This window comes from Camelina sativa, chromosome 10 (genome assembly GCF_030686135.1).
Source record: "Camelina sativa cultivar CO46 ecotype springtype chromosome 10, ASM3068613v1".
Classification (NCBI taxonomy): domain Eukaryota; kingdom Viridiplantae; phylum Streptophyta; class Magnoliopsida; order Brassicales; family Brassicaceae; genus Camelina; species Camelina sativa.
Genome location: NC_141889.1, coordinates 16,271,169 through 16,286,557, shown reverse-complemented (window position 1 = coordinate 16,286,557; position 15,389 = coordinate 16,271,169). Strand labels below are relative to the sequence as shown.

Genomic DNA, 15,389 nt, shown 5'->3' with positions numbered 1-15,389 from the left:
TCTCCTTTGTCCCTCTGACTTTTTGACAAGCACATGCTTCATCTTATGCGGTCAAGTGCTTCTTGCTGCTCCTTTATGCACTCTACTACTTTCTACACATTCTCCACATGTTGCCTGTCACACATGTCACTCACTCAGCAATCCAGAAACCTTCTCGATTGATTTAAGAAGAAAAAAACAAAACACTGTACATCCTCCCCATGTCTAAGCACACACACTCAAAAGGAATATGGTTAGAGTTCACCTACACCCATAGAATTTTGCAAGTGCACATGTTGCGGTCCAAGGGCTTGGTGAAAATATGAGCAAGTTGAAGTTCTATAGATATATACTCAATAATAACTTGTTTTTCTTCAACTAGTTTTCGAACAAAATGATGCCTAATATCAATGTGCTTAGTTCTAGAATGCTGAACAGGATTCTTAGATAGATCTATTGCACTTTTATTATCACATAGACTCAAGAGAGGTGCATGGATATACATACCTTAATCTGATGCCATTTGTCGCATCCATAACAGCTGGGTACAAAAACTTCCAAGAGCACTTTACTTAGACTCCGTTGAGGATAATGAGACACAATTCTGTTTCTTGCTATGCCATGAGATAAGGTTGTTTCCAAGGAAGAAACTTCCATCTGTTGTGCTTTTCCGATCATCTAGAGCACTCCCCTAGTCAGCATCATAGTAACTGACCTGACTTTAATTTGTTTTCTTTGTGTAGTGGAGGCGAGTGGAGACCATAGTTTCTAGTACCTTTCACATATTTTATAATTTGCTTCACTGCAACTAAGTGAGACACCTTTGGATTCGCTTGATAGCGTGCACATAGTCCAAAACTGAAACATAGGTCTGGACGAGTAGCAGTTAGATAAAGTAAGCTTCCAATCATACATCGATACTGCGTAGCATCAACCATATGATCTGATTCATCCTTAGATAACGATGTTGATGTGCTCAAGGGTGTTCTAGCAGCCTTGCTGGAACACATTCCAAACCGTTTTATCATATTAAAAGCATAGGTACTCTGGGATATGGTGATTCCTGAATTAGTTAGACAGACTTTCAACCCCAAGAAATACTAGACTTCCCCTACCATACTCATCTTGAACTCAAATGTCATAGTCTTGACAAATTATTTGACTAGCTCATCGGACGTCCCTCCAAAAACTATATCATCAACATATATTTGTATGATGATCAGACCCTTGTCATCGTTTTTGATAAATAGTGTTTTGTCAACACTTCCTCTCACGTAGTGAGACGCTCATACCATGCACGTGGTGCCTGTTTTAGACCATACAGAGCTTTATCATGTTTATAGACATGATTAGGGAAATCAAGACTCTCAAATCCCTTAGGTTTCTCCACGTAGATCTCTTCTTAAATGAATCCATTCAAGAAGGAACTTTTGACATCCATCTAATAGAGTTTGAACTTCATATCACAGGCAATACCAAGTAAGAAACGAATGCACTGCAACCTTGCTAATGGAGCAAAAGTTTCATCGAAGTTAACACCTTCAACCTGTATGTATCCCTGTGCAACTAGTCGAGCTTTGTTCCTTGTGATATTTCCCTCTTCATCACTCTTGTTTTTGAAAATCTATTTCGTTATTATATTGACATCCGGAGGACGAGGTACAAGTTTCCAAACTTCTTGACGAACAAAGTCTTCTAACTCTTCCTGCATAGCAAGAGTCCAAAAATGATCCTCTATAGCTTCTTTAACATTCTTGGTTCGAACAAGGACAAAAAACAAGTGAACATAACCAGATCGAAGCAAGCAAACGAGGCCATCATTTTGTAGTCCTTTTTAACCCTCTAGTTTTTCTATCACCATCAATGTCTCCAATCACATCTTTTGTCGAGTGATTCTTGTGTATTTGCAATGGACGAGTCTCATCCTTTGATTCGTCATCTGTGTCAACATCATCTTGTTGTTTGTGAGTAGCATCAGCAGTCTGTTCTTTAATTCTCAGATTCTCACTCAAAACTTGACTGACAGTTTCTGGCAGAACATGAACAACTGGAATGCTTCCATCATCAAAGAAAACATTCATTGATTCTTCAATTCTCAGCCTCTTTTTATTCCAAACCCGATAAGTAGTACTGTTCGGAGAGTAGCCTAAGAAAAAACCTTCTTCACTTCGAGAATCGAACTTTCCAAGTTGACCCTTGTCATTTAGAATGTAGCAAACACATCTAAAGAATATAAAATAGCTGAGGTTTGGCTTCTTCCCTTTCAATATCTCATAAGTAGTTTTGTCATAATCTATTCTCATATACATTATGTTGATCACATAGCAAGCAGTATTTCCATCTATCGATGGTTGACAACCCGTGTTGTCTACCGATTGTGGAAAGACCGGTTAATCCAACTTGGTCGATGGTGGACAACCTGCAATGTCTACCAATTGTGGACGGAATGGTGAATCCAACCTTGCAATAGGGAGTAGTTGAGATACTGTTAGTAATGGACCAAACAGATATGATCCATCCAACGAAGGAAAGACATAATGCTAAGGGACATAAACCTTGAATGTTAGAGCTGGTTCTCAACGACATGAGGCACACCATTCTTAGTGCTTGCTTCTTCATCAGACCTGTGCGGATCTATAAACAAGTTCTTCAGAACCGAGTGATATGAACTACTCAACCGAAGAACATGATAGTTGTGGACAATAGTCTATTTTGATGTATTTGGTCCATCGTTTCCACACATATAGGGTTTGGAAGTTATTTTGGTTAACCTACAAAAGAAAACAGTAGACCAAAAACTGAGATGGTTAGTAGTGGTGGACAAGAACCTGGTATTTTGGATCTAGTCCATCGGATGAGACGACCTGCACGATGGACAACATGCGTTGTTAGAAGTGGACTAAAATTGGAAACGTTAGTAAGATATGGTGGACCATATATAAATTAGGGGAAATTAATGGTGGACGAGTACCTATGATCTTGGATCTGGTCTTCCGCCTTAGATTACATGCAGGGTGGACAATATTTATGTTAGAAAACAACTGAAATCGACCTAAAAGATACGGTCTGCCTAATATAACAAAGGCAAATAACATTAGTGGACAAAACCTGGGATGCAGGCTCTTGTCTACTAGATCGGTTTTTCTACAGTGTGTAACAAAGTGTTTTGTTTAAATGGACAGAAAACGCCAAACAAAGGAGACGTGTTAGACAACTGATTTATCTATGAACGACGGCGGCGGCCAAATTTCCATCGCTAAGAACAGACGCATCTAACTCTACACTGAAACAAATTATAGCAAGGGTAAAAGATAAGTAGACGACATCATAAAGCCAAAAAGAGTAAAATCATTCACTATCATACCAAGTGTCAGGTTCTGATTCGCCTATAACGATATATGGAGGCGAAGCCTGAGGATTCATCAATTTAATTGTCTGGATAAAGAAATTTATCACTCACAGTCGCTCAATCGCACGGTTTCATCACTCGGAGGCACTCAATCAAACATTCTGCTCAATTGCAGCGACAACGACATTTAGAAGATGAAAAGTCGATGCAGTTGGGGAAGTCGAAATTATGAGAAGAGAGAGTCGTTCGACCATTTGTTTATCCGGATGAAGTTTTGCATTTACCGATGAAGCAATTAATTGCTCTTCCAACTTTATGTCACCTCCCTCAAAACACAAAATCAAATAAAAATGTTAAAATGCTTTAATTTCGACTAAGATGGAAGAAGGGCATAATGGTCTTCTTACAACACCTGTGTGGCAGGCAGGAAAAGATGTTCTAGTAAATGGCATTGCTGAGAAAGTTTGCCTCTGTTCATGGCAGATCCGTCTAATTTCTCTTTTATAAAACTATTTATATATTTTTAAAAACCAGTAGAATTACCCTCAAAAATTTTGTTACCTATTGGTTTAATCATGAAAGTCACATAAATAGACAGTAAATCATAGCCCTACGAATTTTACCTGAACCAACGGAATTGAATCAAGTTTTTTGGTTTTTGGTTCGAGTTCAGAAAGTTTTAATGAACTGGTCGGTTATCGTTTTAAGATTTTGAGATTTTTTTTTGTCCATGGTGGTTGTAGGTTTCTCTGCTATATTAGGGTTTTGTAGATCGAGGATGAAGTTTGAACTTTGCGTTTCAAACAAAAAAAAAGATGAGTTTGTTTTATTAAAATATTTGATGTGTTTGGCCCAACTTATATTTAAATCTATACTAAATAAAAGTAGGTGCTATAAGCTCCTAAGGCTGTCCACATAGGATTTAAAACATCTAATAGGGATTCGACATGTCATTAATTAACATTTTTAAAAATTTCCAAAATTAGAGATCTCAGTATTTAATATTTTTGATATTATGTAAAATTTCTATATTAAAATACTTATAAATAAGTGTATTTACAACATCCCACATCGGCTAGAAAAATTTTAGACAATAGCTGAGAACGATTATAAATAAGATTAATATGCTTCCAACTACGAATGAACATGAAGCTTGATTTAACAAGCGTCCAAATTTAAAGATTTAAATATTTAAAAAGTTTTAAATATTACAATTACAAACTTTTAAAAGGTTCAAAAATATTATAGTTTTATATACTACAATTATAAACTTTTAAAAGGTTCAAAAATATTATAAATATTAAAGCTCTATATAATATTTAAAAATATTATAAATAACCCCATAGAAAGTTTAAAATATTATAAAAGTTTCAATGTGTATGGATCTATAACCGAGTAAGTATACAAGTGAAAGAATAATTGAGTTCATGTGTTGATTATGCTGATCCATGAATTGCACAAATTTTACGAAAAGAGGCAATAATTTTGGTTTTGGAGTTTGATGGGTTAACAAGTTTTGTGGTATTTTAAAAAAAAAATTAAAATGATTATTCTATGGAAGAATGTGAAATAGCTGAGGTGGAAGAGGAAGAAGAAGAGTATAACGAATAACCGGACGAGAAAAATAATGATGACAATTATCACGAAAATTTGACAATGAAAATGACGAGAAGAAATATGAAGGATAAGAAAACAATGGAAAAATACACAAAGACATAGATGGTGGTGGTCAATTAAATATGAGAAAATGAGATTAATTCGTTATTCTAAAAATGTTTCATTTGTCCCGTGGTCAAATGATTTAGTATATGCAACATCACCAGTTCGAATGTTCAGTCCGCCTCAACGTCCAGTTACATCTGCTTCTTTTGATCAGATTTTTTTTTTCTTAACACAAGTGATTTTAAGATTTTTTTTTAAAAATTGTGTATCTAAAATAATATTTTTGCCTTAATAGTAATTTAAAGTTTTCTACAAGATAATATGTCATAATTGTCATCAATACAAAATTTATCAAATTAACCCACGCATAGCATGGGTTCAAAACCTAGTAACATAATAATAAAAGGAGCCCTAACCGTTCTTCTTAATTTCATAATAAAAAGAGCCCTAACTTAATATTGTATAATAAAAGGAGAAATTTCTCTAGTATCAAATAACATAAATTCAGTAGATTTTAACCCACGGTACACCGCTAGACTATATTTTTACAACAAAAAAAATTTAATTTTTAAAAATTGTTATTTGTTTGTTAATTATGCTTCTTTTGTTTAGAGTTTAAGATTGTATAATTGTATTTTAATTGTTAATTATAAAATTCGATCAGTTGTATACCGCAGACACGTGACAATTATTTAGTTTTATTTATACTAATGTTACGTTTATACCGTATCGAAATTCTTATGGTTATAAAAATAGAAACTTTTACTGCTTTTTAGATTTAACCTGTGAAAGAATTATTCTTACATTTTTATTTTAATTTTTAGTGTTTTTAAATTTAATGATTAAGTTTAAAGTTATTTAGATTTTTAACCCGTGAAAGAATTATATCCATAAAAGTTATTTTGCAGTATACCGCATATTATTTATATACATACTCCAATTTATTGGATTTAACCCGTGAAATAATTATTTTTGCATTTTTTATCAGCATATTAATAACCATTAAAGTTTTAATTGTTCATATGAAACAATATAGTTATTACTGAATATTAGAGTTTTCAAGAGAAGAAAATATTGTATAGATATATTTGGCATATGTTATTAAGTGTAATAAATTTCTTAATATATAAATTGTTTTAGGAAATTATAAACCAAATTTGTAGAGACATTTTAGGAATCTAATTGATTCTGTTTGTATTTGCAATTTTTTAAGGATTAACTTTGTAAATAAGTATCACTTAAAGGACACCAAATGTACTTAATTTATAGAAACACCACGGGATAATTATTTAGTTTTATTTATTATAATTTGAGTAATCTGAGGAATCAACCCCTAATTACCTCAAATCAAGTAATGTAGATGACTAAATCTACATTTTACAATCAAAATATGTAAAGCAAAAATTTCTATAGAAAGTGTATACAAACAAAATCTCTAAAGATAGTTTTGATTATTTTATGGGATTAAAACTTTAATGGGTAGAGCTGTTTTGAAAAAATTTTAATGTATAGATATTGTTAAGATTTTATGACAATAAATGTAACACATGTTGGTTGATTTAAGAAAGTTTAGTATTTGAGTTTATCTGCAATGTTATTTATGGAATTCTTTTTAGGGATTAATATTATAAATAAAAATTTAAATAAGCAAAACTTAAAGGGTATAACACAAAATGTATTTCAAAAATGTTAATATAGATTTATTTAGAATGACTAAATTAAAATCCAATAATAAAAGAAGCCCTACCCCTTCTTCTCAATTTTCCAGTGACCAACGACAATTTTCTTCTTCGATTCTTCAAAACAACATTTTCTTCTCTTTTAGACTTTTAGTCGTCATTCTTGTTAAACCATCACATATGAAACTATGATAAGTTCTTAAGACTACGTCGGCAGGTGAAACACAAAGTTTGGAGATTCTAACGATAATGGCATTAGGTGTACCAAAAGATTCAGATAATTTTGGTTAAATCTTCAATAGCCTAATTAACCAATTTTTAAACCTAACCGTAATTAGTTTTGGTTAAAACTAACCGACTCAGTTTGGCTAGGTTAAATTGAAGTCGCATGACTAGTAAATCAGATCATCACCAAGTTACAATTCCTCCCAACTAAAAATTTTCTTTTTCAAAAAGAAAATTCATCTGTCCGTTTATGCTTCCTCAGTTTATAGTTTTCTTCATTCTATTACTTGATTATAATGCATGTGAATCGTATTTATAATTTATTTTAAATATATATAATTAAGTAGAAATTATATGTATATATTAGTAAAATATATTAGTAAATTATATGTAAATGTATTAATATGTATTGTTTTAATTCTTTCCTATGCTCAATACTTAAATTTTTTTATATTAGTAAAATATATGTATATACTTAAATTTTTTTGCACAATTGAACCTAATTTTTTTATATAAATAGCTTGTAAGTGTATGTATTATTATAATTACTATTTTAGTATTTTTCATAAATCTCTATATATAAGATTAAGTGTTTTGAGACAAAATCTTTCATTTGTAATGGGCTACATTTTTATTTCCAAACTATTTTGGATTGGACCAGATAAGGCCTCCTGTTTATTAAAATAGTGAAAGAATAATAATTGTAATTTTTCGGAAATGTAATAATAATTGATGAAATTAGAAAGAACACGAAACAACATCCTCTTCTTTGTTGATCGTCTTAACGCATCTCTCTTTATCTTCTTCCTCAGTCGATTCATCTTCGACAGATCTGTAAATTTCTCTTAATCGCAATTTTATTCATCTAAACTCTCCATCGATCCGTTATAGCAACCTGATGAAAAAACAAAAAAAAAAAAAAAATCAAAAAAGAAGATGCTTTCGGCTACTTATGATGGACGATCGACTTGCAATGATTGGGTTTCAGCCGGAGATTTTTCAATTTGGTTAATTCCTTCTACAAATCGATCATGTGGGTAAGCTGATTTTATAATCTTTCTTAATTATGTTTAATTACACGATTTGCAGCATCTATGTTGTGTACAGTTTGACCCCAATCTATTTTTGAAATAATGAAGCTGTATCAATTTGGTTAATTTAGAGGGTTTGTTGGATTATAGAAGATAAATTTGATTATAATTTCCATTGTTATTAACAAATTGCTGATATTTTGTTGTTTCTTTTATGGATTTGGAGAAAACAGTTGCGGGTATCAAATGTTAAATCACAATAATACGAACGGTATAACATCTCGTATTCCAGATAATCTGTAGCATGATATACAAAGTTATTTGAAATGACTTAATATCTTACAATCGAATCCAGGGGGTTATCGATTGTAACAGAGATAAATAACAATCAGATAAGTACTTTGGACATTGGTTAATTTATAATAGCTATAACTTATTGCTTTTGTGAATTGAAATGCTGACTACGGTTGTTGTATTCTTGTAGGCTAGCTGCTAAACATCAAGTAATTACACTTTAGAAAAGGCTGAGAAGATTCATCATGAAATATTGTTCCATGGAAATGACGTTACCGGTAGGTTAAGAGTATGAACATGGATATTAGTTATATTGGTGTATAAGATTAATAGATGTTTGTTCTAACCTGAGCATCAGCGAGCACCATGTCGAAGGTTTCACCAAACAGTGTAGTATATGTTTTCCAGGTATACAGGACACGGACTTGCACTTTCCATGAAGTCTTGAAAGGCTTCACATCTCGGAGGAAAGCATACGAAGAAGTCATTGCAAGGTATGTGTGAAAGTGTTAGACTCTAGATATGGTGTATTTGTGATGATTTTAATCTATGCGGTGATGAGTCTATTTATACGTGATTCATGTATTAGTGTTTAGGTTAGTGTGTTTAATGAAAGATTGTGTGGAAGCACAAAATCTTTGATTCTTTTTCCTGAAATTCTTTATTCGAATATTAAGAATTGAGCGATGATTGAGGTAATTGTTGGGTGATTAAGCTGTGAAGATTTCCTGGATAAATTTTGGAAATTTGATTGAGTGATGATTCAGGTAATTGTTTATAGTGATATAGTCTTGAAGATTTTCTTATTGATTTCGATTTTTTGTAAAACAAATAATTGAAAGGCTTTTTTTATTTTATTTTGTAGAGCCCGTTGATATTAGAGTCGAAGTCCATCAATTACGTACATACCGGGTTATATGTGAAAGGACGTGGATCCTTATTACGACCGGGTCGGGTAATGTCGATTAATGATTTATGACAAAATTACCCCTCCCAGTTTCAATTAACACTCTCCTTCATAACTAATTGAGTGACATTCTGGAAAATTTTGAGCAATTTTCGAATTTGTACTTCTCTTTTATATATATAGAGATTGAAGGTTGATTTTAATCTATAGTAGGATCGATCGGGTTTACCGTAATATCCGGTAAAAATGTATATCTCCATTGTGTGGGCTTTACAACAAGGTAAAAAGCATTGGAAGTTTACTAATGTAAACGAGGTTTTACATTTTTAGGGCTTGTTCGATGCACTGAAATGGGATTACCTTATGTTGAACATAATGTTAGGGGTAGATCCTCACTCCAACAAAAGGTCCGGTCCAGAAAAGGTCCAAATAAATCTCAAGGGAAGGAGGGGTATTTTGGTATTTTCATAGGACAAACCGACACAGTTACCCATAAATATGGACGTACGACGTTCGAGAAAATTGGTTGCACGAAAGAGGAAAGAATACGGAGAAGATGTACAAGTTCTCTCGTTCAAAGTCTTGAATCGACGAGCTTGTAGCTCTTCTTTCGTCTTACATTTCGTTATTTCAGCTAGTCTGATTTACTTTGTAGTCCGTTTTTTTGTGCCTCGACACCGATTAATAAAGAGAGTTTCGATTTCCTTTTAACCGAACTAAAGATTCTAATTGTGACCGATTTGGACATCAACACATAAGATGTGGCTACACATATCTATGAAAACCTGAAGAAGTGTGCTACCATATATGTAGAATACCTCCTAAAATAAAATATTTGATTGAGGTTAAGGAGAAGAAGCTTAATTTCTACAAGGTTGTTCCATGATTAGAAGGTAAAAACCAAGTTTGTGAGTCTAAGTATATATCTCTTACAATATGTAAACATGAGATTAAAAACATGTGCATGTAGGAGATGTGATATGATATGAGTGGAGTTCTTTGTTGTCATGTTTTGTGTATTATCACAAAAGAAGCTTGATCATGAAAATTACATTTTTAGTTGGCTCGTCAATTCAAGGTAGATTTGTAGCGATTCAATATGACTAATGAATGATATATGTTTCTAGATAAAAACTGGTTACGTAATAATATTGACACCTCCAAGTTTGGTTGAAGAAACTGAAGAAAAGGAAGAATATCAAAGTGAACAAAAAAAAAGTTTATTGGTATGAACTTATGTCTATAAAAAGTTATTAAAAAAGAAAAAGAAAGATTCCAATAAACTGTTTAAATCTTTAAATTTCTATAATCGATTACCAAAGAAAGAAAAAATTGAGGATTTAGTCAGTTAATTGAAATCCTTAAATTTTCTTTAAATCCAAATCTTTAAATCTGAACAGTTAATTATAAAACTTAAATGTTTTTTTTTTTTGGTAAGAAGGACTGGAGGAAAAAATGAAATTTAAGGATTTGAACTGTATCTTAAATCCTTCTTACCAATAAAAAAATGAAAAAAAAAAAATCCAAATCCTTTTACCAAGGAGGTGAAATCTTGAATCTAAAATTTTAGTAAGTGCCATTGCATTTTTAAGATTTTAAGGACCAACTTTGTAAGGTTTGTAAATGTTCGTCCAATAATTAAAAACAGAATAAGAAATTACGGAGACTGGGAAAAACAATGTACGAGTCGGAGAAGAAACCATAGACAAAACAAGTTGGGAAACCAAAGAAAATAAAGAAAAAGGGAGCTCTTCTGAAATCAAATGCTTTGATCCGAATTCGTTAATGGCGACTCAGATCTGAGGATAATCTCGTCGTCATTTCTGGTTCGATTATTGGAGGTAAAGAGAAGAAATTGAAGAACCCAAATGGATGATTTCACAGGATTGTTAGCGAGAGACTTCGGATTGAAACCACAGGGCAAATCAGCTCCGATGGCTCCTCAATCGAACTCTTCTGCCGCTGATTTCAACAGTTTCGCTTCTTCCTACAGCTTCGCCAACGCCGCCGGGAAAAAGTCCGATCCTTCGCCGGTGTTTGACGATCTTGGCCGCGATGGTGATGATCTTCTCTTCAAAGATGTGTTTAGCGGTCCAACACCAAAGTACGGATCCTCTTCTGGTGATTCTCGTTCTCCATCTGCACCGGCCTTTGACTATGATGCTATGTTTAAGGAACCCAAATCCAAATCAGCGTCCGTGCCGGTCTATGACAAGCCTGTCTACGATGATGAGGATGTGTTTGAGTCTATTCCTGAGCTCCAAATCCCTTCCACTTCTTCCCACTCAGCTAGGTTTGAGAACGTTTTCTCTTCCATCTCCACCTCACCTGCAAAGCACAGGAAACAGAACAGTTCTCCCTTCGATGATCTCATGGGCACCAATTTGGGGAAAACTGAGACAGACAGTGACCGAGAGAACAAGGGTAGCTCCGTTTTTGATGATTTGATTCCCGGCTTTGGTCGCACTAGCTCCCCTCCACCTAAACGGTAATATTCTCTCTTCTTCATCTCTTGTTACTAGTTAGGGTCACTGCCCTTCTAATTTGGGAACTTGCTTGCGTTAAATGGCTCAATGGTATAGAGCTTGTAGCATGAACTGTATTGGTTCGTAATGGAGAACTGTTTTCTTATATGTGTACTCTCTGAACCTTAAAGCAAAGCTCTTGTATGTAGAGCTGTTTGATTCCCGGGTTTGGTCCTCCTTCGAAACAGTTATATTTACCCTTCTTCTTCATCTGTGGTTACTGGTTAGGATCATGGCTCTTAAGATTTGGGTCGCATGAACTGTATGGTGCTTATGATAGCTGTTAACTTGCATAAAAGGTTCTCTTATGTGTACTCTCTGAACTTAAGAGAGAAATCTCAGAAAGTTTCAACCTTTTACTTGTCTTTCATATGCGTAATTTCATTTTGATCTGTGCCTAGGGTCACTGTATCTTAGCACTTATGGAGAGCTGTTTGATTACCTAGAAGCTTCTCTTATCTATATACCCTCTGAAAGTTTCATCTTTGATTTTTTCTTTTTTGTATAGGCATAGCTTTCTATCATTTGAAAGATGCTCTACTTTTTTTGAACAGGTCTACTTCAGAAATCAGTCAATCCCAGAAATTTCCGTATCAACCTGCCAAGACATCTTCCAATCTTGTGGAAGAAGACCCATTTGTAGTCTTGGAGGAGTCTGCGTCAACCCCTAGAGAACCTTTCATGGGAGGTTTCACTGATCCATTGGAGGAAATTGGTAAATTCAATAGCTCCAGCAACAGAAATACTGATCATGCATCTGTCCATGGAGGAGTATTTGTTGAAATTGACCCCCTCGATAGTCTTGGAAAATCAGGCCCAGATATGAATAGTAGAAGCCAGAGTCATTTAAAACAACCAGGAAACATCAGTGGCTCCCAGTCACCTGTAGAAATTTCTAGGAGTTACCATTCTAAGAAAGCTTCATTTGACGATGTTTTAGAGCCACAAAATATGAGTGCTCCACCACCTACCAGTACAGAAGGAAGTTTTGAGTCATCTGATGATGTGTGGCTTACTGTGTCTGAGATCCCTCTCTTTACGGAACCTACTAATGCTCCGCCACCTGCGAGACCTCCACCACCGAGACCTACACGTCCTGTAAAAAAGAAGGTCAACGAGCCTTCTATATCGAGCTCCACTAACCACCACTCTTATGTTCCTAGCTCAGTTAGAGCTTCTGTCAATAGCCCAACAGCATCTCAAATGGATGAACTTGATGATTTTTCTATGGGCAGAAAGCAGACCGCTGCAAATGGACACCCTGAACCTACCTCTGGTGAAGATTCTGATGTTTTCTCTGATGCTGTTGCATCAGCTGCTGCCATGAAGGATGCCATGGATAGAGCAGAAGCGAAGTTTAGACATGCTAAGGAAAGGAGAGAGAAAGAAAATTTGAAGGCAAGTAGAAGCAGAGAAGGAGATCACATGGAGAATCATGATTCTCGGGAAAGGGAACTTAGAGAAAAGCAAGTGAGATTGGAGCGTGAAAGGGCAGAGAGGGAGGCAGAGATGGAAAAAGCCCAGGAGAAGGAGAGAGAGGATAGAGAAAGAGAGCAGAAAAGAATTGAGAGAGAAAGGGAAAGACTATTGGCAAGGCAAGCCGTAGAGAGGGCTACAAGGGAAGCACGTGAAAGAGCAGCCGCTGAAGCTCATGCCAAAGTTCAGAGAGCTGCTGTTGGGAAGGCTTCGGATGCCCGAGAGCGTGCAGAAAGAGCAGCAGTTCAAAGAGCCCATGCTGAAGCACGTGAAAGGGCAGCTGCAGGGGCACGAGAAAAGGCTGAGAAAGCTGCAGCAGAAGCTAGAGAAAGGGCGAATGCTGAAGCGCGGGAGAAGGAAGCAAGGGTTAGGGCAGAACGAGCTGCTGTGGAAAGGGCAGCTGCTGAGGCACGTGGAAGGGCAGCTGCCCAAGCTAAAGCTAAGCATCAGCAAGAAACTAACAATGATCTTGACTCCTTCTTTAACTCGGTTTCTAGACCAAACAGTGCTCCACGACAGAGAACCAACCCTTTGGTGAGATGGGATTATCTACTTCTGTTCTGATTTAAGTCCTTTACAGCCTTACTGGTGAGTTGACTCCTCCTATAACTCTGGTTGTGTTTCAGGATCCTTTCCAGGATTCATGGAACAAAGGAGGATCTTTCGAATCTAGCAGGCCATCTTCGCAAGTGCCTTCTAGAGCAACAGAGAACTTGAGAAAGACCTCTTCAGCAACAAACATTGTTGATGATCTCAGTTCAATATTTGGAGGTACTGCAATCTCTGAGGTTTATCCATAATAATATGTTCATGTCTGTTAACTTGGTCACACTGAAACCCCCCGGTGTTGTATATAGCTCCAGCTTCCCAGTCTGGTGGTTTTCAAGATGTGGATGGAGAAACTGAAGAGAGACGACGTGCCAGGCTGGAACGCCACCAGAGGACACAGGAGCGGGCTGTATGTATCATTAGAGTTTTTCTTTGATGGGTTTTGTATCTGACAATGACACAAGATTCGCCAGCATATTTTATAACATGAATCCTTTTCTCTATCAGGCGAAAGCACTTGCTGAAAAAAATGAACGTGATCTTCAAGTACAAAGAGAACAAGTTGAGAAAGATGTAAGTTTCCTTACGACGTGCTTTAGCTTGAAATCTACGCGGTGGCTTCCGTTTCCCTCTGTTGTACCCATCTCAAATCATGTTGCTTTGTTGAGACATTTAAGTCTGGCGCCTTTTGCAGCCAGTAGTGTCAAGCGAATTGTGCCACCATCCTTAAACCTAAATCTGTCTTGATTTTCTTTTGTTTAATCACCTACGTATCTTGTGTTTCAGAGGATTGGTGAGACTTTGGATGTTGAGATAAGACGTTGGGGTGCGGGGAAGGAGGGAAACTTGCGTGCTCTGCTTTCGACATTACAATATGTATGTCTTATTGTCCTCTTTCTTTATTATTTCTATCTCTGATGTTCAATTTAGGAATCCAAACTTTCTTCTAATGTTAGGAATCCAAACTTTTATTCTGATGTTGCCATGTAAATGAGCAGGTTCTTTGGCCAGGATGTGGTTGGCAGCCTGTTTCATTGACCGATTTAATTACCGGTGCAGCTGTCAAGAAAGTTTACAGGAAGGCTACTCTCTGTATACATCCTGACAAAGTTCAGCAAAAAGGCGCTAATCTCCAGCAGAAATACATTGCCGAGAAAGTTTTCGACATGCTCAAAGTAAGTCATTGACCATTTTTCAGGAACTGCTACTTCAGATGACCCTAACGAATCAAATTAGATTTTGCATTTCCTCATGGATAACTAGAACTGCACAATGCATTGGGCTTCATCTCTTTTCTCATGACATTAAACAGGAAGCATGGAACAAGTTCAACTCCGAAGAACTTTTTTGAAAAAACCTGGGACTATGTTTTTGATAGTGTGTTGTTCGTCTGTCGCCCAAAAGATGAAGTATGTGGCATTCATAAAAAGCCAAAAGACGGTGCCCAAGTTGGAAGCAGAGAGTTGTTCATAGAATATGTATTCCCATTTCCCAAGATTGATGACCCAGCACTGCATCATCATATACCACGCAGCAATTGGGTATTCTTTTTTTTTATATATTTTGTTGCAAATTTTTCCTTCTCATTACCCTTCTTTAAGAGTATGATGTCAGATGTATTGATGTTGATTTCTGTATCAAAACACAATACTTGAGAGCTGTGTATTGTTGTTTCCAAACTATTTATATATGCATATAACATTCTTTGAAGTG

The 15,389-nt window shown here is 35.4% G+C and overlaps 1 protein-coding gene and 1 long non-coding RNA gene across 11 annotated transcripts; both read left to right on the top strand.

Annotated features, from left to right (window-relative positions):
- The first annotated feature begins 7,548 nt into the window (after positions 1–7,548).
- On the top strand, positions 7,549–9,837 carry LOC104719190 (uncharacterized). Of its 8 annotated transcripts, none has more exons than XR_015568876.1 (7): positions 7,608–7,931; positions 8,159–8,196; positions 8,281–8,497; positions 8,628–8,713; positions 8,935–8,986; positions 9,085–9,174; positions 9,457–9,837. It is a non-coding gene; the product is annotated as an uncharacterized LOC104719190 (long non-coding RNA). The 8 variants fall into 8 exon arrangements; XR_015568877.1 differs by having other exon boundaries at positions 8,897–8,986; XR_002033597.2 differs by lacking the exon at positions 8,935–8,986 and having other exon boundaries at positions 7,549–7,927.
- Positions 9,838–10,500: 663 nt separating this feature from the next.
- LOC104719189 (auxilin-related protein 2) lies at positions 10,501–15,386 on the top strand. Of its 3 annotated transcripts, none has more exons than XM_010437054.3 (8): positions 10,501–11,614; positions 12,206–13,661; positions 13,754–13,898; positions 13,985–14,085; positions 14,184–14,249; positions 14,463–14,552; positions 14,675–14,851; positions 14,989–15,386. In XM_010437054.3, the coding sequence occupies exons 1-8, from the start codon at positions 10,995–10,997 to the stop codon at positions 15,025–15,027; spliced, it is 2,694 nt and encodes an 897-aa protein (XP_010435356.2). In that variant the 5' UTR covers positions 10,501–10,994; the 3' UTR covers positions 15,028–15,386. The 3 variants fall into 3 exon arrangements, with proteins under 3 accessions (XP_010435356.2, XP_010435357.2, XP_087326003.1); XM_010437055.3 differs by having other exon boundaries at positions 10,698–11,614; positions 13,991–14,085; XM_087469877.1 differs by having other exon boundaries at positions 10,698–11,614; positions 13,754–13,915; positions 13,991–14,085; positions 14,141–14,249.
- Positions 15,387–15,389: the final 3 nt, after the last annotated feature.

Coding starts and splice junctions, on each gene's coding strand:
- LOC104719189 (XM_087469877.1), top strand. CDS start 10,995: ATGGATGATTTCACAGGATTGTTAGCGAGAGACTTCGGATTGAAACCA. Junction 14,086..14,140: donor AGAGGACACAGGAGCGGGCT/GTATGTATCATT, acceptor CAATGACACAAG/ATTCGCCAGCATATTTTATA. Junction 14,852..14,988: donor AAGTTTTCGACATGCTCAAA/GTAAGTCATTGA, acceptor GACATTAAACAG/GAAGCATGGAACAAGTTCAA.